Source organism: Melitaea cinxia, chromosome 29 (genome assembly GCF_905220565.1).
Source record: "Melitaea cinxia chromosome 29, ilMelCinx1.1, whole genome shotgun sequence".
In the NCBI taxonomy this organism is placed as follows: Eukaryota; Metazoa; Arthropoda; class Insecta; order Lepidoptera; family Nymphalidae; genus Melitaea; species Melitaea cinxia.
This window is the reverse complement of record NC_059422.1, coordinates 2,757,951-2,780,758: the sequence shown is the minus strand read 5'-3', so window position 1 is coordinate 2,780,758 and position 22,808 is coordinate 2,757,951. Positions and strand designations below refer to the sequence as shown.

The window sequence follows — 22,808 nt, the reverse complement described above, 5'->3', positions numbered from 1 at the left end:
TATGAATATGACAACACAAAAGTTTGTGTAACTACCCTCTAATTGTGACGTTATTTACGTGTTAGTTTACATGTGTTTTTATAGTGATTTCTACATTAATATATTTAACGTTCGCTATAAGAATAAACTATTTTATTTATTATATATTGAAAACAATTTTCTAAAATTTTCTTGTCTTTCGTAAATTAAAAATGCAATGTATTTCACATGAAATGCAAATAATGTTTTAATTATATTATTATTTGATATAATTAATTGAATATTATATTATTTAATACGAATAAAAATATTATAATCGAAGTAAAACAAGCTTATCTACTTATATTAAGACCTATTTTTACGCAAAATTCTAGATAATTTTGTAGTAGATACTATAATATAATTTTGGCAAAAATGGACGTATCATTTTTGGTACAATTTCGAAGCTTTTCTAAGAATTTTTTTTTATTTTTCAAGCAAAAATATCGTTCTAAAAAGCCCTTTAGTACTCTGAAGTCTTTATGTTGTTTAAACAATTTTTTGTATTTTTTAAAAACAAAACAAAACATGCGTAACTGTTTTATACAATAAAATAAAATTGAATATTTTTAATATACTATAATTTATTACAACATATACACACACAATAACAATTATAATTTATATAAACGACGTTCATAGATGTAACAGAGTGGAATATATCTGTCTCTTACTAACCTCTAACGTTCTTCTATGGAATGAGTGAGACTTAACAGTGGGTGAAGAGTTTGAAGAAGCTCCTTCCCTTCTCCGGAGGTGGACCCATTAGCATTGGTACTTGATTCTTATGAGTGATTGTTATCTGAAATAATCCAAATTTATACATATTTTGTAAAGCTAAAAAAGTCAAAATAAAATTATGATAATGTTTTATTTTTGTACATTAAAGGTTTAAACATCACATTATGAAACGCTAACCAATCCTTTAAAATTTGAGTTAGACCATGAAATTACTAACTAGAATTATAATCCCATAAAGGTATATAACCTATATTTATGTGCCTATAGGTAGTATATGTTGAATTCTAGATGTTGGTAGAATGCCTGGGCAAATATGTATTCTCCGGACAAACCAAGAATAAGAATTTTCGTTTAAGCATCGACAAATGTGTAATCCGAATTCAGCTTTTTATTTGTATGTCAAAAATGTATGGTATCTTTGTTATATGTAAATAAATACTACATAATCAAATCATCATCACCATCATCACTTCAGCCTATCGCAGTCCACTGCTTGACATAGGTCTCCACAAGTTTACGTCAAAAACAACGTGAACTCATGTGTGTTGCCCATAGTCACCACGCTGGGCAGGCGGGTTGGTGACCACAGTAGGCTTTGTCGCACCGAAGACGCTGCTGCCCGTCTTCAGCCTGTGTATTTCAAATCCAGCAGTTGGATGGTTATCCCGCCACCGGTCGGCTTTCACAGTTCCAGGCTGGCAGTGGAACTGTTAGAGCCGATCCCTTAGTCGCTTCTTAAAACAGCCTCGGGAAGAGAGGGGGTGGCTATATTCTTTACTGCCGTAGCCATACAGCTTATCAACCAAATCAAACCATATGTTTTATTAAATCACCTTGCAAGGTGGCTGCATCCACGGTTCGCCATCGATCTGCATGGGAAATGTCCTCTTAGTGGTGATGATGACGGAACTGCACTGCGCCAGGCGGCGGCCGGAGGCTCGGAGACCTTTGGACAAACATGTTTTTGGATAACGGAACTGTTCTGGCGAAAAATAGATAAGGTTTTTGGGCTACCTATATCTAGATTCGGGAACCTCTGATGAAATGCACAAATTAATTATCTTATTACATTTCTGAAAAGAAGAATTCTTAGTAAATATAGTTACAAGGAATTTTTAGTTTTTAGCTGTAATATTCTTAACTGTGAGGAAAATAAATTTCCGTTTTAACCGACTTCAAAAAAGGAGGTTACTCAATTCGACCGTATATATATTTTTAACCGACTTCCAAAAAAGGAGGAGGTTCTCAATTCGACTGTATTTTTTTTTATTTTTTTTTATTTTTTTTTTATGTATGTTACATCAGAACTTTTGACTGGGTGGAGCGATTTCAACAAATTTTCTTTTAATCGAAAGGTGGTGTGTGCCAATTGGTCCCATTTAAATTTATTTGAGATCTAACAACTACTTTTTGAGCTATATTTAATAATGCGTTTTTACTTGACGCTTTTTTCGTCGACCTACGTTGTATTATACCGCATTACTTTCTACTGGATGTACCGATTTTGATAATTCTTTTTTTGTTGGAAAAGGGATATCCCTAGTTTGGTACCGTGATAAGGAAACCAGGATCTGATGATGGGATCCCAGAGAAATCGAGGGAAACTCTCGAAAATCCGTAATAACTTTTTACTGGGTGTACCGATTTTCATAATTTTTAATTTAATCGAAAGCTGATGTTTATCATGTGGTCACATATAAATTTTATCGAGATATGATAACTACTTTTTGAGTAATCTTTGATAACGCGTATTTACTTGACTATTTTTTCGTCTACCTACGTTGTATAACTTGACGTTATAACTGAAGTCGGTTTTTCTTCGTTTGCCTGCAAACACAATTATATTACTTCTAGTAGGTAATGTAGTGCCGGTTCTTCTCTGCAGAATCTACTTTCCGAATCAGTGAAGCTTCACTTTCATCGATAATTAAAAGTTTAATTTGTAAAATGACGATTCGAAGGTGCTTTTGAAGCTTATTTAAATAAAGCCATTTTGATTTTGTAAGGTTGAGGTACTTCCCCAGTCAAGCAGTTCCAAATTTTCCTCTACCTTGATAAATATTAAACATGATACAGCTAGTCATAGCACAATCATGTACCAACCTGTTCGAACTTGTCCCATGTGCAGACAATTTTCAAGACCAATGACTTCTATTAACTTGTCGCCGATATCTGGAAAAGAAGATAGTTTTGCTTTTACATATTTTTATTTACATTTTATGCAGTATAAAAAAATGAATAATTTGAAAAGCAAAATTACTCGAGTCCATTTTCGACATCTATTTCTTATCATATCTTTTTTTTTTATTTTATTCGAAAACCAACAGCGTTACAATTTGTATATATATGACATTTAACATAATATTAACAATAATAAGGCCAGTAATAGGTTTTCCTATCTATACATAGTACTGTTACAAAAGGGCAATATTAAGAGCCGATATTAAAATGACTTGAAAAAAAAATTGAAATTGTGAAAATCTTGAAAATCTTGAATACATATCTTGATATTACTTATGTTGTTATAAGTTACAAACAATATGAATCATTCAATTCAGTTGCACGTATAGGAAGTAGTCGTGGAAGATTTCAAAAAGACAATCTCGAGGAGTACCGAGTGAATAAAAGTACTCTATAATACTCTTTTTTATCTCTATATCAAGAGATACTTGTTTCTCACCGTGTTGCGCGTGGGTTGGAGCTATCGTGTGCTTTCATCTTTCTCCCTCTATCTCAATCTATTTCAATCTATCTCACTTGCCATGCTGTGCTCGGCTCACCTGATGGTAAGCGATTACCGTAGCTTATAGACGCCTGCAACAACAGAAGCGTCGCAAGCGCGTTGCCGACCCAATCCCCAAATCCCTAGGAGCTCTGGTCACCTTACTCACCAACAGGAACACAATACTGCTTGGAAACAGTATTATTTAGCTGTGATCTTCTGTAAGGTCGAGGAACTACCTCAGTCGGGCTGCTCCATATTTTGAGCAGGAAATTCCTGCTGTGCCCTACCTCAGTCAGTCACAGCGCAATCAAACTGTTTTGCTCTGCCATGTGTCTAGACTACTTCTAACTTACTGAATTTCAGTTCCAGTCATTCTAACAACGTGTTTATATCATACCTACATCATATATACATCATATATGCATATGAAGCACTTTTATTAAACGCGGAAATGAATGTATTGCACTGTTGCTATTTAATGAATTTGCCAATTGAGCTTTAGCGATGCGTGTGAAACGTAGTGTGAAGAATCACGTCGGCCGGGAAAAGGGAGGATCCTCCGACCAGACGGGTGTTGTGTCTGGCGGGCTAACGCCCCGACGGTTGTCGTCGGGATCTTGTATATATACTTAATCACTTTGAAAACTCTGATAGCGCGATGTAGCATACGTCAGTTTTCTCTAATTACGTAGTTTGTAGTCGTTCGTATTTCGCGCGATAGATGTCGCCACAGAGCTCTCTCTCTCTCTCTCTCTCTCTCTTTCTCCCGCTCCCTCTCTATCTCCGTCTCGCTCACCCTGCTGCGCGTCGGGGAAGCGACCGCGGCGGTTCGAGGCGCTGAGCAGGACATTCCGGCTGTGCCCTACCTCAGTAAATATCTCTCTCTCTCTCTCTCTCCCGCTCCCTCTCTATCTACCCGTCTCGCTCACCCTGCTGCGCGTCGGGGAAGCGGCCGCGGCGGTGCGCGCTGGCGCCCCACAGGTTGGAGCCGCCGTGCGCGTACGGGATGTTGAGCAGCGCCACGCCCTGCAGCGCCACGCCCTTGCTCAGCTCCAGCGACGAGCCGTCGCACTGAGGACAGGCCGTAATAAGACGAGAATTATTTAATGAAACAACTTTTTTCGGATTTTATCGCGGTTTATTATTAACTTTTGATTCCCGACGTTTCGGATACTTTACAGCAACCATGGTCACGGGAGGACGTCGGGAATCAAAAGTTAATGATAAAACGCGATAAAATCCGAAAAAAATTATTTCATTAAATGAGTAAAATTCGCGTAAACATTAGAAAACAATAAGACGAGGATTAATTATTTTTTTTTTATTTTTTTTTATTTTATACAAGTGATATACATCCACGGGCTTATGAACCCATGTCCTTTTTTATCCTAAAAATGTGCAATTTTTTTTTTTTTCTATTTCAAGGTAGGTAGACGAGGATTAATTAATAAAGGCCGTTTAGCTCCCGACGGAATAGATCAGGGCCACCACAAGAACTCTGTCTGGGGAACGCTAGGGCATGTCTGGGGCTGGCGCTGGACGTGGCAGCGTGCGAGCCATCAATAATATTTTATTCGGAATAGTAAATATGAATTTATACACACACACACACACACTTCAACCTATTACAGTCCACTGCCAATACAGTGGACATAGGCCTCCACAATTTCGCGCCAAAAATGGCGTGAGCTCATGTGTTTCGCCCATAGTCACCACGCTGGGCAGGCGGGTTGGTGACCGCAGGGCTGGCTTTGTCGCACCGAAGACGCTGCTGCCCGTCTTCGGCCTGTGTATTTCAAAGCCAGCAGTTGGATAGTTATCCCGCCATCGGTGGGCTTTTTAAGTTCCAAGGTGGTAGTGGAACTGTGTTGTCCCTTAGTCGCCTCTTACGACACCCATGAGAAGAGAGGGGGTGGCTATATTCTAACTACCGTAACCACACAGCAACTTATACGGGCACTAAGAAAAACAAGAAAGAATAAAAAATAATAGTGAATAGTAATCACGAATAATGTAATAATGAAAACAATACAGACATTAGAACTCACAACAATATCAATGTTCTCGTGCAAGTTCTTGCAGCTAGCGGCGAACTGCTCCGACGTCGCGAACTCGAAGTACCACAGCTTGTTCTTCATTCTAGAACTGAACTTGTCGGGATTGCGTTCCCTCTCCGTGTGGAACTTGACACAGATTGCTGCGTCCTGGGAAACAGAAACCAATGATGTATCACACCATACCACCATAGAATATCGTAAAGATTTTTGTCTGGAACATATTCATGTTTAAGTTTGCGATTATTTCTAAAAATTTTGATAATTACAATAAAGCAAATGAAGCATGTAACAATTTAATGAAATTAAAATATCTTTCATCTATCAATCTTCAAGCCTTCATCTTCATTTTTTAAATACAGCAGCCACAAACCAAACTATACACTGCCAAATTCCTTACGATTCAATTTCAGCCAGTTAGTCTGATTACTTTTTTTTGGTATCACAGGGGAACCCATTTACGGGTGATATCCAGGACGCCCGGGTAGGCATTCCTAGACCGTATGTCGACTTCAGTACTTTGGGGCGCAATACTGACCAAACCCCTACGAGAGCCTTCAGCCGCTACAGTCTGATTACTTGAAAATTAGGTCACTATCATCACAGCCCATACAGGCCACTGCTGGACATAGGCCTCCACAAGTTTACGCCAAAAATAACGTGAACTCATGTGTTTTGTCCCTAATCACCACGCTAGGCAGGCGGGTTGGTGACCGCAGGGCTGGCTTTGTCGCACCGAAGACGCTGCTGCCCGTCTTCGGCCTGTGTATTTCAAAGCCAGCAGTTGGATGGTTATCCCGCCACCGGTCGGCTTTTTAAGTTCCAAGGTGGTAGCGGAACTATGTTATCCCTTAGTCGCCTCTTACGACACCCACGGGAAGAGAGGGGGTGGCTATATTCTTTAGTACCGGTAGCCACACAGTACGCTTATAGTAGGTCACTATACGCTTTCTTATTTCTATTTGTTATTTTTTATAAGAACTAAATTTAATATAATAGTAAATTAATTCACATGAATGTGGGAATTAAAAATAAAATACACCAAGCAATATTGGTTCTACCAGAGAGTTGTAGTAGATTATTATTAGATAGAAACATGTGTACTTACAACACCTATGGAGAAGTAATTGTTGATAATGTTGTAAGGAACGGAGGTGGGGTGAGGGGCAGAGTCGGGCATCTGAATGTGATCACACTGGAAAAAATACATTAATTTTAAAGTCATATTCGTAGTCAGATTCTGTGAAGTTTTCAAATTAATCGTATATATATATATATATATTTATTCATATATATGTATGTGTATGTATATTGTGTATATATGTATGTGTTATGTATGTATAGTTACTTCTTTAATATCATATTGCTTGTTAACTATATGCCAATTCTTTATCAACTGTTTGTACACTTCCCTACCGCTTCTCTTTTTCTACGCTATGTCCTATGCCCAAAGGTTGTCTGGAAGAAATCGTTCTTAGCGATATGACCGCCATTGTACATCTTTCTTTGCATATATCAATTTTTTTTTGTAATGTTTCTTAGTGGTGTACAATAAAGATATTTATTATTATTATTAATCAACTGTAATATACAGAATTATTATTATACTACCCGCTTCAGCTTCGCACGGTTGCAAAAACTATCAGTGTTCCTCTACTATATTATGCATGTATTATACATATAAACCTTCCTCTGGAATCACTCTATTTACTAAAGGAAAGCGCATCAAAATCCGTAGCGTAGTTTTAAAGATCTAAGCATACAGACAGCGGAAGCGACTTTGTTTTATACCTCAAACTCAAAGTGAATAAATTGATGATTCCAAGCTGTACTCTAATTCAAATACTTTATGGTCTGCCTAATTGGCCCAAAAGCACAAATATCTCAAATAGAATCTTGCATCAAATATAATCGTGATGAAAAAACAAACATGTAATATGTATTGTACATATATTTGTAACAGCAAAAGAACTGCCAGTGTCGAACCATTTTAGCGATTCTAGACAGTCTTAGAAATACTTTTTTTTATGTCACTAGGTCGGCAAACAAGCGTACGGCTCACCTGATGGTAAGCGATTACCGTAGCTTATAGACACCTGCAACACGCATCGCAAGCGCGTTGTCGACCCAATCCCCAATCCCCCCAGGAGCTCTGGTCACCTTACTCACCAACGGAAACACAATACTGCTTGAAAACAGTATTATTTAGCCGTGATCTTCTGTAAGGTCGAGGTACTACCCCAGTCGGGCTGCTCCATATTTTGAGCAGGAAATTCCGGCTGTGCCCTACCTCAGTTAAATGCTGATCTGAAGTAAAGCTATTGTAAAAAAAAGACACGCCCTTAACCGAAGAAGTATTTTATGTAGTATAAATGACATGGGCAACTAAAAGCCCGTGGATGTTGTGAAATAAAAAAATTAGCCATCCTTACCCATTAGAATATTAGGGTCAAATTAAATCGTTCTTAAGAAGTTGCATTCCTGTGGCAAATAAAGTACCTGGAGCTTCTATGGAGGGTTCTGGTGTTGCAGGCGTTCGTAGGCTACAAAAATTGTTTATCACTAGGCAGACAGTTATATGGTTATTTACCATCCTAGTGATATAAAATAACCCTCCAGCCGTATGTCTACAAGAGTTGTCATAAATATCGGAACGACATAGTTATTCTGGGTAGAGAGGTTATAGCCTCTTATCCTAAGTACATAAAAAATTTCTCAAATAGAAAGAAGGAAAGAAAGAAAGACGTTTATTCGGAGCATCACTCAAAACGCACACAGTTTTTACACAAAAAAAATCACAGTTAAATAGAAATAATAATAATTAATAAATAAGTACATATAGAAAAAAGAAATTTACAAGACCAGTAACATAGACTACAAAAAAAAAAAAAAAAAAAACTATAACATCAAAAAAAAAAATTGGGATATTTTTATTTCGGGTTAGTTAAGTGGCAAGGACCTTACCTCATCAGAAGAATTTTCAACGTGTATCTGCCAGCGGTCCATCATGACGGTGCTCGCGCGAGCGATCTTGTCCAGTATCTTGTGGATGGATTCACCTTCATAGCTAAAAGTAGAAGTATTAATACATATAATAACTTGCAAATATATCGTTTTTAGTCGGATCAGTTGAAATATCAGTTCAACAGTTGAAGTTCGAATTAGTGTTGAGCTGGGAACTTTGGTCTCAGAAGTTGAAAGACAATTTTTCCACAAATTTCTCCAAAAAGATTTCTCCGTGATATTAATACTGATATAGTAACGATACTCTATTAAGAAGCATCAACTAAAAGTATACAACGATTTTATAAAAATAAATAATAAATTGTCGTTCGGTGTTCTCCCCTCGGTGTAAAAAAAAAGTCATTCATTTAAATTTTCCGATCAAATTATGGAGCAGCCGGACTAGGGTAGTGCGTAGACCTTACAGAAGATCACCTAAATAATACTGCTGTGTTGATTCTTGATGAGTAAGGTGACCAGAGCTCCTGGAGGATTGGAGGTAGGGTCGGCAACGCGTTTGCAATGCTTCTGATGTTGAAGACAGCTACGGTAATCGCTTACCATCAGGTGATCCGTACGCTTGTTTGCCGACCTATTTATGTAAAAAAAAATCATTGACGAAATGAAATTAGGACTGAAGTAATATGAAAAGAAAATAAACAATAAAAACTCATGAACCCTCACCCGCCTCCCCACCGGAGACACCTGGCGAGGTCGTTACCAGTCCCAAGCGGTATAACACCAACTGCCGGTTGGGTTTCCATTTGGATTTTATCTGAAAGCATTTTATAGGCCATAAAATTCTAATTGCTTTTGAATTCATAATAAAAAAGGTTTAATTTTATAATGTTCTTTATTTGTTAGATCAACTTTTTTGAGCTATTTTGGGTTATCTGGAAGAAATATCTAAAGAGCTACAAATCCGCTCATTACGCTACATCTATAAGTTTAAGTTGTCTTTGGTGTTCAAGTATATTGCGGTCATTTTGTAGGTCTAATCATTACAATCATTACAGCCTATACAGTCCACTGCTGGACATAGGCCTCCACAAGTTTACGCCACAAATAACGTGAACTCATGTGTTTTGCCCATAGTCACCACGCTGGGCAGGCGGGTTGGTGACCGCAGTACTGGCTTTGTCGCACCGAAGACGCTGCTGCCCGTCTTCGGCCTGTGTATTTCAAAGCCAGCAGTTGGATGGTTATCCCGCCACCGGTCGGCTTCTTAAGTTCCGAAGTGGTTGTGGAACCTTGTTATCCCTTAGTCGCCTCTTACGACACCCACGGGAAGAGAGGGGGTGGCTAAATTCTTTAGTGCCGTAGCCACACAGCACTAAGGTAGGTCTAATGTTTATTGTTATTGTAACAATTGCAATAATCTTACCCATAGTTTCCAAAACCCACCCGACTGTTCCATCCCCCCCACAGCATATCACTCGATAGTTTCTCACGTCTTTGAACATTTGTAGACCTAGAAGTAATTTTTCTTTTCAATCAAGTTAATCAAAAATATTTACTTATACGTAAGACTAACTTTTATAGATCATCAAACAGGTTTCAGAATTATTATTTTAACTTTAAATTTCCAAATTTTCGAAGACATTTTTTAAGAGGCTCCCCCTTCTCAATGACCTTGAGCATTTAGACTTTGCCACACCCCACCCATCCGCACTTCATCTGATCAGTATTACGTAAAGGTTATTAAACTCGGCCATCTACCGGCTCTAGCTTGTACTACTTAGGACATGCGATTAATCCGTTTCCTAGACCAAGAGCTTGCGTACAAGTTGTGATCATCCATAATTATTATTTAATTTTCTTCTTGTCGTGTCGATCATTTAGGCTATAAAATTATATTAATACTAGTAATCTACTTACTAGTAATCTAGTTGTTACTTGTTGTTCAGTTCGCAGTTATAAAATAAAAAAAATTCTAAAATAAAAGTAGCCTAAGTTACTCCTTACTATATCAGCTATCTGCCAGTGAAAGTTCCGTCAGAATCGGTCTAGCCGTTTCAGAGATTAGGCGGAACAAACAGACATAGAGACAGACAAAAATTGTCAAAATGCTATTTTTGTGTATGTATCGTGTATACATCCATATGAATTTAGTAAAAAGCGGTTATTTTAATATTAAAAGCAGCCGCTCCAATTTTATTTGTATAGATATACTAAATTTATATTTTATTCTATTATCAGCTCGGTGAAGATCGACTTTAGGTTCGGATCTTAGACCACAAGCTAAGCAGCTTTACATTTTACACAGCTCTAAATTAATAATTTAAATTATTTTTTTATTTGAAGTAAATACAATTGCAAAATTCAACAGTAAGTCTGTCTACCTGTTACATTTTGATGCCTATCTTGGATTAAAAAAAGTAAATAGATTTGCGCGTAAGCAAGAGCAGCATGCGATGACGAACGACACAAGTTCTCCGTACAAAGGCCTCTGGCCGTCTGCCGCGGGCCGGCTGTCGCCCGGCAAATAACCAAAAATTATATTTTTACGATTTTCTAATAAAATACTGCACTTAATAAAAAACCCTTCTGTAGAAATATTAAGTACAGGATTCTTAATTAATAAAAACAATATTCACTATTGTAAGTAGTAAAATTAGAAAGCCTATACGATTTTTGTACGCGAAAGGAGGTCCAGGTAAACAATTATTTCTCTTTATTTAGAGAATTTTATACAATTATCTTACAATCACATTAATAAACTGAATCCGAGTTACAACATATATTTATTTGATATTTTTAACGTAACTTTAACGTATACTTTATAGCACATGAAAACGGCCGAATTTGTCTGGGATCCCCTTAAGGCTCGTCTTTAGATTACAATAACAAAAGAAATAAGCAAGAAAGATTTTTTTTAAGTCTTTTTCTTTACAATTTATAAATATTAAGTTGTAAAAAAAATTACTATAACAAACAAAAAAAAAGGCAAAAAGAAAGAAAAGGCCAACTAGGTTTCTGCCTCAGCATTGCTTTTGACAGCAAGAATTTGTTGCCAAAAACACTATATTTACTGGCAGAACCTATACCAGTGATATAATAATGAATAGTTTATTCCATAATAATCTTTTGCAGGGTAATAGGATTTACAAAAAAAAAAAAAAATAAATAAATAAAAAAAAATAAAAAATAAACAATAGTCTAATTGGTTCAGCCGTCCTAAAATTTTTTGGTTAGCAACAAATTTATCAATTCATTTACTGATTAAAACTATATAAATCTCATACAAACCTTGCATAGGTCCACCTTTAGCAATATCATGAACCTGTCTAGGGTTCAATATATACTGGAGCTTCCTCAAAACCCTGGAACCTTGACGACCCCCAGACTTAGGATTGATAAACACTAGGAGGGGGCAGGTTCCTTCTGGAGGAGTTATCTGGAAGGAGATGGGGGGAGCTCTATGTTCTTTCTCCTTTTTATCTTCTTTATTCTCTTCTGCGCTTGCGGTTATAGAGATCGGCAGGGATTTAGACACTGGCAGCGTTTGCTGTAAAAGAAACATTTATACAAATATTTCTTAAGCGGTCGGCGGTCAAAGCTTTTATATAGTTTTTGCATCATTTGAAATATTTCCAGAATTAAAGGTTTATCCAATCTTTGTGTCTAAATACTGATCATTGAGGATTAATTCCTTTTTGAGCAGATATTTGTATTTGCATGTGTGCAACCATTCTGGAGTAGTGGTGTAAGTAGCCGTCTTAATCACAGACGGTTTGCGGGTTCGATTCCCGCTAGGCGGATGGCGGCGGGCGGCAGGATGTGGCGCGCGGTAATGTTACACGGTAATGTTACCGGGTCGGGCGCGGGGCGGTGCGGCAGCGAGCGCTGGCGGTCCAGCACGAGCGGGCGGATGGCGGCGGGCGGCAGGATGTGGCGCGCGGTAATGTTACACGGTAATGTTACCGGGTCGGGCGCGGGGCGGTGCGGCAGCGAGCGCTGGCGGTCCAGCACGAGCGGGCGGATGGCGGCGGGCGGCAGGATGTGGCGCGCGGTAATGTTACACGGTAATGTTACCGGGTCGGGCGCGGGGCGGTGCGGCAGCGAGCGCTGGCGGTCCAGCACGAGCGGGCGGATGGCGGCGGGCGGCAGGATGTGGCGCGCGGTAATGTTACACGGTAATGTTACCGGGTCGGGCGCGGGGCGGTGCGGCAGCGAGCGCTGGCGGTCCAGCACGAGCGGGCGGATGGCGGCGGGCGGCAGGATGTGGCGCGCGGTAATGTTACACGGTAATGTTACCGGGTCGGGCGCGGGGCGGTGCGGCAGCGAGCGCTGGCGGTCCAGCACGAGCGGGCGGATGGCGGCGGGCGGCAGGATGTGGCGCGCGGTAATGTTACACGGTAATGTTACCGGGTCGGGCGCGGGGCGGTGCGGCAGCGAGCGCTGGCGGTCCAGCACGAGCGGGCGGATGGCGGCGGGCGGCAGGATGTGGCGCGCGGTAATGTTACACGGTAATGTTACCGGGTCGGGCGCGGGGCGGTGCGGCAGCGAGCGCTGGCGGTCCAGCACGAGCGGGCGGATGGCGGCGGGCGGCAGGATGTGGCGCGCGGTAATGTTACACGGTAATGTTACCGGGTCGGGCGCGGGGCGGTGCGGCAGCGAGCGCTGGCGGTCCAGCACGAGCGGGCGGATGGCGGCGGGCGGCAGGATGTGGCGCGCGGTAATGTTACACGGTAATGTTACCGGGTCGGGCGCGGGGCGGTGCGGCAGCGAGCGCTGGCGGTCCAGCACGAGCGGGCGGATGGCGGCGGGCGGCAGGATGTGGCGCGCGGTAATGTTACACGGTAATGTTACCGGGTCGGGCGCGGGGCGGTGCGGCAGCGAGCGCTGGCGGTCCAGCACGAGCGGGCGGATGGCGGCGGGCGGCAGGATGTGGCGCGCGGTAATGTTACACGGTAATGTTACCGGGTCGGGCGCGGGGCGGTGCGGCAGCGAGCGCTGGCGGTCCAGCACGAGCGGGCGGATGGCGGCGGGCGGCAGGATGTGGCGCGCGGTAATGTTACACGGTAATGTTACCGGGTCGGGCGCGGGGCGGTGCGGCAGCGAGCGCTGGCGGTCCAGCACGAGCGGGCGGATGGCGGCGGGCGGCAGGATGTGGCGCGCGGTAATGTTACACGGTAATGTTACCGGGTCGGGCGCGGGGCGGTGCGGTAGCGAGCGCTGGCGGTCCAGCACGAGCGGGCGGATGGCGGCGGGCGGCAGGATGTGGCGCGCGGTAATGTTACACGGTAATGTTACCGGGTCGGGCGCGGGGCGGTGCGGCAGCGAGCGCTGGCGGTCCAGCACGAGCGGGCGGATGGCGGCGGGCGGCAGGATGTGGCGCGCGGTAATGTTACACGGTAATGTTACCGGGTCGGGCGCGGGGCGGTGCGGCAGCGAGCGCTGGCGGTCCAGCACGAGCGGGCGGATGGCGGCGGGCGGCAGGATGTGGCGCGCGGTAATGTTACACGGTAATGTTACCGGGTCGGGCGCGGGGCGGTGCGGCAGCGAGCGCTGGCGGTCCAGCACGAGCGGGCGGATGGCGGCGGGCGGCAGGATGTGGCGCGCGGTAATGTTACCGGGTCGGGCGCGGGGCGGTGCGGCAGCGAGCGCTGGCGGTCCAGCACGAGCGGGCGGATGGCGGCGGGCGGCAGGATGTGGCGCGCGGTAATGTTACACGGTAATGTTACCGGGTCGGGCGCGGGGCGGTGCGGCAGCGAGCGCTGGCGGTCCAGCACGAGCGGGCGGATGGCGGCGGGCGGCAGGATGTGGCGCGCGGTAATGTTACACGGTAATGTTACCGGGTCGGGCGCGGGGCGGTGCGGCAGCGAGCGCTGGCGGTCCAGCACGAGCGGGCGGATGGCGGCGGGCGGCAGGATGTGGCGCGCGGTAATGTTACACGGTAATGTTACCGGGTCGGGCGCGGGGCGGTGCGGCAGCGAGCGCTGGCGGTCCAGCACGAGCGGGCGGATGGCGGCGGGCGGCAGGATGTGGCGCGCGGTAATGTTACACGGTAATGTTACCGGGTCGGGCGCGGGGCGGTGCGGCAGCGAGCGCTGGCGGTCCAGCACGAGCGGGCGGATGGCGGCGGGCGGCAGGATGTGGCGCGCGGTAATGTTACACGGTAATGTTACCGGGTCGGGCGCGGGGCGGTGCGGCAGCGAGCGCTGGCGGTCCAGCAAGAGCGGGCGGATGGCGGCGGGCGGCAGGATGTGGCGCGCGGTAATGTTACACGGTAATGTTACCGGGTCGGGCGCGGGGCGGTGTGGCAGCGAGCGCTGGCGGTCCAGCACGAGCGGGCGGATGGCGGCGGGCGGCAGGATGTGGCGCGCGGTAATGTTACACGGTAATGTTACCGGGTCGGGCGCGGGGCGGTGCGGCAGCGAGCGCTGGCGGTCCAGCACGAGCGGGCGGATGGCGGCGGGCGGCAGGATGTGGCGCGCGGTAATGTTACACGGTAATGTTACCGGGTCGGGCGCGGGGCGGTGCGGCAGCGAGCGCTGGCGGTCCAGCACGAGCGGGCGGATGGCGGCGGGCGGCAGGATGTGGCGCGCGGTAATGTTACACGGTAATGTTACCGGGTCGGGCGCGGGGCGGTGCGGCAGCGAGCGCTGGCGGTCCAGCACGAGCGGGCGGATGGCGGCGGGCGGCAGGATGTGGCGCGCGGTAATGTTACACGGTAATGTTACCGGGTCGGGCGCGGGGCGGTGCGGCAGCGAGCGCTGGCGGTCCAGCACGAGCGGGCGGATGGCGGCGGGCGGCAGGATGTGGCGCGCGGTAATGTTACACGGTAATGTTACCGGGTCGGGCGCGGGGCGGTGCGGCAGCGAGCGCTGGCGGTCCAGCACGAGCGGGCGGATGGCGGCGGGCGGCAGGATGTGGCGCGCGGTAATGTTACACGGTAATGTTACCGGGTCGGGCGCGGGGCGGTGCGGCAGCGAGCGCTGGCGGTCCAGCACGAGCGGGCGGATGGCGGCGGGCGGCAGGATGTGGCGCGCGGTAATGTTACACGGTAATGTTACCGGGTCGGGCGCGGGGCGGTGCGGCAGCGAGCGCTGGCGGTCCAGCACGAGCGGGCGGATGGCGGCGGGCGGCAGGATGTGGCGCGCGGTAATGTTACACGGTAATGTTACCGGGTCGGGCGCGGGGCGGTGCGGCAGCGAGCGCTGGCGGTCCAGCACGAGCGGGCGGATGGCGGCGGGCGGCAGGATGTGGCGCGCGGTAATGTTACACGGTAATGTTACCGGGTCGGGCGCGGGGCGGTGCGGCAGCGAGCGCTGGCGGTCCAGCACGAGCGGGCGGATGGCGGCGGGCGGCAGGATGTGGCGCGCGGTAATGTTACACGGTAATGTTACCGGGTCGGGCGCGGGGCGGTGCGGCAGCGAGCGCTGGCGGTCCAGCACGAGCGGGCGGATGGCGGCGGGCGGCAGGATGTGGCGCGCGGTAATGTTACACGGTAATGTTACCGGGTCGGGCGCGGGGCGGTGTGGCAGCGAGCGCTGGCGGTCCAGCACGAGCGGGCGGATGGCGGCGGGCGGCAGGATGTGGCGCGCGGTCTGAGACGGCGCGGAGACGTGGGGGCGGGTTTTTCCTTCCCCCACACGGTGGACGGGGCGGGCGGGTTAGCCGTGGGCTCGCCCGCCCTGTAGCGCTAAGGCGCGGTGTGCGGTGTGCTGGCTGGGTTGTACTGGCTCCCTGGAGCTTTGCTCGGTTGCTGGTGCAATCCGGCAGACCGGATGCGTGAGGGCCGGGCTGTGCTGGCTCCCTGGAGCTTTGGCTCGGTTGTCGGTGCAGTTCGGCGGACCCGTGGGGTAGTTGCCGGGTCGCGCTGGGCTCCCTGGAGCTTGCTCGGTTGTTCGGTGCGATCCGGCGTTGGAGGTGAGGCTTTCGCCTAGCCAGGAGGGGCAGGACGGGTGGGTCCGGGGGGCCTGGCTCGCCCATCCTGTAGCGCAGGGGCGCGGTGTGCTGGCCGGTTTGTGCTGGCTCCCTGGAGCTTTGCTCGGTTGCTGGTGCAATCCGGCAGACCGGATGCGTGAGGGCCGGGCTGTGCTGGCTCCCTGGAGCTTTTAGCTCGGTTATCAGTGCAGTCCGGCGGACCCGTGGGGTAGTTGCTGGGTCGCGCTGGGCTCCCTGGAGCTTGCTCGGTTGCTCGGTGCGATCCGGCGTTGGAGGACGGGCGGTCCTGGCCCCCAACGCTATTTTCCGGCGTTGGAGGTCAGGCCTGCCTGGCTTGGAGAGGGGACGCTCCTGGACATGTGTCCCCATTCTGCAGACGGTAGACTGGTCTGGTTGAGCGTCCCCTGCGTGGGGGTGGCCGGCCGGAGGGACAGTAAGACCTTCGGCCGGCTTGAGACCGCACGCGCGAGACGTGGGAGCGCTCTCGGTGCCTGGGAGCGCTCTACAATCGGAGGCGGCCTGTCCTGCACCCGCAGGCTGGCCCACCGTCCGGGGCGTCATGGCGAATACTTTTAAGTGGTCCCGTGGCGCCCCACCAGGACGACGAGGGCACCGCTGGTTTTTACTGAGTAGTCCGGCATTGCACTTTCCGCCGGGAGTCTCAGACTTCCGTCGCCTTCGGGTGGCGGGGGTGCGTAAATGCATTTTCCAGCGTAAAAAAAAAAAAAAAAAAAAAAAAAAAAAAAGGATGTGGCGCGCGGTAATGTTACACGGTAATGTTACCGGGTCGGGCGCGGGGCGGTGCGGCAGCGAGCGCTGGCGGTCCAGCACGAGCGGGCGGATGGCGGCGGGCGGCAGGATGTGGCGCGCGGTAATGTTACACGGTAATGTTACCGGGTCGGGCGCGGGGCGGTGCGGCAGCGAGCGCTGGCGGTCCAGCACGAGCGGGCGGATGGCGGCGGGCGGCAGGATGTGGCGCGCGGTAATGTTACACGGTAATGTTACCGGGTCGGGCGCGGGGCGGTGCGGCAGCGAGCGCTGGCGGTCCAGCACGAGCGGGCGGATGGCGGCGGGCGGCAGGATGTGGCGCGCGGTAATGTTACACGGTAATGTTACCGGGTCGGGCGCGGGGCGGTGCGGCAGCGAGCGCTGGCGGTCCAGCACGAGCGGGCGGATGGCGGCGGGCGGCAGGATGTGGCGCGCGGTAATGTTACACGGTAATGTTACCGGGTCGGGCGCGGGGCGGTGCGGCAGCGAGCGCTGGCGGTCCAGCACGAGCGGGCGGATGGCGGCGGGCGGCAGGATGTGGCGCGCGGTAATGTTACACGGTAATGTTACCGGGTCGGGCGCGGGGCGGTGCGGCAGCGAGCGCTGGCGGTCCAGCACGAGCGGGCGGATGGCGGCGGGCGGCAGGATGTGGCGCGCGGTAATGTTACACGGTAATGTTACCGGGTCGGGCGCGGGGCGGTGCGGCAGCGAGCGCTGGCGGTCCAGCACGAGCGGGCGGATGGCGGCGGGCGGCAGGATGTGGCGCGCGGTAATGTTACACGGTAATGTTACCGGGTCGGGCGCGGGGCGGTGCGGCAGCGAGCGCTGGCGGTCCAGCACGAGCGGGCGGATGGCGGCGGGCGGCAGGATGTGGCGCGCGGTAATGTTACACGGTAATGTTACCGGGTCGGGCGCGGGGCGGTGCGGCAGCGAGCGCTGGCGGTCCAGCACGAGCGGGCGGATGGCGGCGGGCGGCAGGATGTGGCGCGCGGTAATGTTACACGGTAATGTTACCGGGTCGGGCGCGGGGCGGTGCGGCAGCGAGCGCTGGCGGTCCAGCACGAGCGGGCGGATGGCGGCGGGCGGCAGGATGTGGCGCGCGGTAATGTTACACGGTAATGTTACCGGGTCGGGCGCGGGGCGGTGCGGCAGCGAGCGCTGGCGGTCCAGCACGAGCGGGCGGATGGCGGCGGGCGGCAGGATGTGGCGCGCGGTAATGTTACACGGTAATGTTACCGGGTCGGGCGCGGGGCGGTGCGGCAGCGAGCGCTGGCGGTCCAGCACGAGCGGGCGGATGGCGGCGGGCGGCAGGATGTGGCGCGCGGTAATGTTACACGGTAATGTTACCGGGTCGGGCGCGGGGCGGTGCGGCAGCGAGCGCTGGCGGTCCAGCACGAGCGGGCGGATGGCGGCGGGCGGCAGGATGTGGCGCGCGGTAATGTTACACGGTAATGTTACCGGGTCGGGCGCGGGGCGGTGCGGCAGCGAGCGCTGGCGGTCCAGCACGAGCGGGCGGATGGCGGCGGGCGGCAGGATGTGGCGCGCGGTAATGTTACACGGTAATGTTACCGGGTCGGGCGCGGGGCGGTGCGGCAGCGAGCGCTGGCGGTCCAGCACGAGCGGGCGGATGGCGGCGGGCGGCAGGATGTGGCGCGCGGTAATGTTACACGGTAATGTTACCGGGTCGGGCGCGGGGCGGTGCGGCAGCGAGCGCTGGCGGTCCAGCACGAGCGGGCGGATGGCGGCGGGCGGCAGGATGTGGCGCGCGGTAATGTTACACGGTAATGTTACCGGGTCGGGCGCGGGGCGGTGCGGCAGCGAGCGCTGGCGGTCCAGCACGAGCGGGCGGATGGCGGCGGGCGGCAGGATGTGGCGCGCGGTAATGTTACACGGTAATGTTACCGGGTCGGGCGCGGGGCGGTGCGGCAGCGAGCGCTGGCGGTCCAGCACGAGCGGGCGGATGGCGGCGGGCGGCAGGATGTGGCGCGCGGTAATGTTACACGGTAATGTTACCGGGTCGGGCGCGGGGCGGTGCGGCAGCGAGCGCTGGCGGTCCAGCACGAGCGGGCGGATGGCGGCGGGCGGCAGGATGTGGCGCGCGGTAATGTTACACGGTAATGTTACCGGGTCGGGCGCGGGGCGGTGCGGCAGCGAGCGCTGGCGGTCCAGCACGAGCGGGCGGATGGCGGCGGGCGGCAGGATGTGGCGCGCGGTAATGTTACACGGTAATGTTACCGGGTCGGGCGCGGGGCGGTGCGGCAGCGAGCGCTGGCGGTCCAGCACGAGCGGGCGGATGGCGGCGGGCGGCAGGATGTGGCGCGCGGTAATGTTACACGGTAATGTTACCGGGTCGGGCGCGGGGCGGTGCGGCAGCGAGCGCTGGCGGTCCAGCACGAGCGGGCGGATGGCGGCGGGCGGCAGGATGTGGCGCGCGGTAATGTTACACGGTAATGTTACCGGGTCGGGCGCGGGGCGGTGCGGCAGCGAGCGCTGGCGGTCCAGCACGAGCGGGCGGATGGCGGCGGGCGGCAGGATGTGGCGCGCGGTAATGTTACACGGTAATGTTACCGGGTCGGGCGCGGGGCGGTGCGGCAGCGAGCGCTGGCGGTCCAGCACGAGCGGGCGGATGGCGGCGGGCGGCAGGATGTGGCGCGCGGTAATGTTACACGGTAATGTTACCGGGTCGGGCGCGGGGCGGTGCGGCAGCGAGCGCTGGCGGTCCAGCACGAGCGGGCGGATGGCGGCGGGCGGCAGGATGTGGCGCGCGGTAATGTTACACGGTAATGTTACCGGGTCGGGCGCGGGGCGGTGCGGCAGCGAGCGCTGGCGGTCCAGCACGAGCGGGCGGATGGCGGCGGGCGGCAGGATGTGGCGCGCGGTAATGTTACACGGTAATGTTACCGGGTCGGGCGCGGGGCGGTGCGGCAGCGAGCGCTGGCGGTCCAGCACGAGCGGGCGGATGGCGGCGGGCGGCAGGATGTGGCGCGCGGTAATGTTACACGGTAATGTTACCGGGTCGGGCGCGGGGCGGTGCGGCAGCGAGCGCTGGCGGTCCAGCACGAGCGGGCGGATGGCGGCGGGCGGCAGGATGTGGCGCGCGGTAATGTTACACGGTAATGTTACCGGGTCGGGCGCGGGGCGGTGCGGCAGCGAGCGCTGGCGGTCCAGCACGAGCGGGCGGATGGCGGCGGGCGGCAGGATGTGGCGCGCGGTAATGTTACACGGTAATGTTACCGGGTCGGGCGCGGGGCGGTGCGGCAGCGAGCGCTGGCGGTCCAGCACGAGCGGGCGGATGGCGGCGGGCGGCAGGATGTGGCGCGCGGTAATGTTACACGGTAATGTTACCGGGTCGGGCGCGGGGCGGTGCGGCAGCGAGCGCTGGCGGTCCAGCACGAGCGGGCGGATGGCGGCGGGCGGCAGGATGTGGCGCGCGGTAATGTTACACGGTAATGTTACCGGGTCGGGCGCGGGGCGGTGCGGCAGCGAGCGCTGGCGGTCCAGCACGAGCGGGCGGATGGCGGCGGGCGGCAGGATGTGGCGCGCGGTAATGTTACACGGTAATGTTACCGGGTCGGGCGCGGGGCGGTGCGGCAGCGAGCGCTGGCGGTCCAGCACGAGCGGGCGGATGGCGGCGGGCGGCAGGATGTGGCGCGCGGTAATGTTACACGGTAATGTTACCGGGTCGGGCGCGGGGCGGTGCGGCAGCGAGCGCTGGCGGTCCAGCACGAGCGGGCGGATGGCGGCGGGCGGCAGGATGTGGCGCGCGGTAATGTTACACGGTAATGTTACCGGGTCGGGCGCGGGGCGGTGCGGCAGCGAGCGCTGGCGGTCCAGCACGAGCGGGCGGATGGCGGCGGGCGGCAGGATGTGGCGCGCGGTAATGTTACACGGTAATGTTACCGGGTCGGGCGCGGGGCGGTGCGGCAGCGAGCGCTGGCGGTCCAGCACGAGCGGGCGGATGGCGGCGGGCGGCAGGATGTGGCGCGCGGTAATGTTACACGGTAATGTTACCGGGTCGGGCGCGGGGCGGTGCGGCAGCGAGCGCTGGCGGTCCAGCACGAGCGGGCGGATGGCGGCGGGCGGCAGGATGTGGCGCGCGGTAATGTTACACGGTAATGTTACCGGGTCGGGCGCGGGGCGGTGCGGCAGCGAGCGCTGGCGGTCCAGCACGAGCGGGCGGATGGCGGCGGGCGGCAGGATGTGGCGCGCGGTAATGTTACACGGTAATGTTACCGGGTCGGGCGCGGGGCGGTGCGGCAGCGAGCGCTGGCGGTCCAGCACGAGCGGGCGGATGGCGGCGGGCGGCAGGATGTGGCGCGCGTGCCGGCCCAGCGAGCACGCGCCGCCCGCGCTGCCCACGCAGCGGTTGTGCAGCTGGGGGGGGGGGGGGGGGAGGGGCGTTACACGGTTATCAGCATTGCACCAGTCCGGGGCGGCTTCGGACTGGTGCAATGCTGATACTAAATTTAATACAGAATGTCTTTATTTATAGTGAGAAGCTAGCTTATAGCATGGTTATTAACATAATAACAACAACATTCAAATATGCGTCGTTAGATTACACGTTGCTACAGAATGCGTTGAAGAATATGTTGACCCGACTTCTTAATAATATTCGTGCCAAATTTGAAGTAAATCCATGCAATACTTTTTGAGTTTATCCCGGACATACATACAGACAAACAGAGAAACAGACAAAAATTCTAAAAACTATATTTTTGGCTTTGGTATCGATTGTAGATCACACCCAAAGTATTCATTTAAAATAATTTTCCATGTACAGTTTTGACTTTCCTACCATTATATGTATAGATTTTGAGAATATATAGGCAGATGGACAGACGTTATCCCTTTTAGGCAAATAGCAGTTTCTTAAGAAATAACCTAAATTAAAGGAGGATATTCGTTTGCAAGACGATCACATTGCTGGATATGCGGTAACCCGTACACATATACTTTTTAATTTATTAAATAAAATTATCTACTATATAAAAATTCAAACGTGCTTTATACTACTTGAGTATGGACATTGTTGATTTCGATTTATTTTCAAACGACAATGCCAATAATTTATTGAGAAAATAATTTATTCTAATTTGTTTGAAGGTCAAAATGATTATATTTTACGATATTCTTCTTCAACTCACGGTGATGTGGCACCAGCGACAGTGCAGTCCAGTGATACCGTTGTAGCCTTTAATTTTTTTCCGACACCTAGCACATTTCCCATGGCAGTTTCCTGGAATATCAAGATTCAAATTAATAATAAATTGATGCGTTTACATAATTATTGGAATTTACTCTTTGAGAAACCAAATATGATATGGTTTCCACCAAAGCGGAGACGAGAAAAGATGTGCTGCGAAGCTGACAGACTTTACTACTAAAACAGTAAGGCGATTGCGTAGCGAAGATGGGTATGAGTTATGAAGAAATCTGCAAAGTGCTGTCCACGAAAGCAAAACCGGGGAGCACGAACACGTCACTCTACTACACACGTCTCCCCTTTACCGCACGGTTTGCTCACTCGCGGAACAATATTTTATAGAAAAATGAGAGATCTCCACTTCTCTATGCTTGATCAATTTCATTGTTTAGACATAACA

General features: G+C 51.4%; 1 protein-coding gene across 1 annotated transcript in view; it reads right to left on the bottom strand.

Moving 5' to 3' along the window:
- Nucleotides 1-582: 582 nt before the first annotated feature.
- LOC123667830 (diacylglycerol kinase 1) overlaps nucleotides 583-22,808 on the bottom strand; it is a 202,200-nt gene continuing 179,974 nt past the window's right edge. Inside the window, exons 13-24 of the mRNA XM_045601669.1 lie at nucleotides 22,350-22,441; nucleotides 21,436-21,576; nucleotides 11,791-12,049; nucleotides 9,926-10,012; nucleotides 9,226-9,316; nucleotides 8,503-8,605; nucleotides 6,647-6,733; nucleotides 5,533-5,688; nucleotides 4,414-4,555; nucleotides 2,863-2,931; nucleotides 1,593-1,705; nucleotides 583-820 (exon numbers count right to left, since the gene is read on the bottom strand). Coding sequence (XP_045457625.1) covers nucleotides 728-820; nucleotides 1,593-1,705; nucleotides 2,863-2,931; nucleotides 4,414-4,555; nucleotides 5,533-5,688; nucleotides 6,647-6,733; nucleotides 8,503-8,605; nucleotides 9,226-9,316; nucleotides 9,926-10,012; nucleotides 11,791-12,049; nucleotides 21,436-21,576; nucleotides 22,350-22,441 — 1,433 coding nt within the window. The 3' untranslated portion in view covers nucleotides 583-727. The remainder of the gene's footprint in view (nucleotides 821-1,592; nucleotides 1,706-2,862; nucleotides 2,932-4,413; nucleotides 4,556-5,532; nucleotides 5,689-6,646; nucleotides 6,734-8,502; nucleotides 8,606-9,225; nucleotides 9,317-9,925; nucleotides 10,013-11,790; nucleotides 12,050-21,435; nucleotides 21,577-22,349; nucleotides 22,442-22,808) is intronic.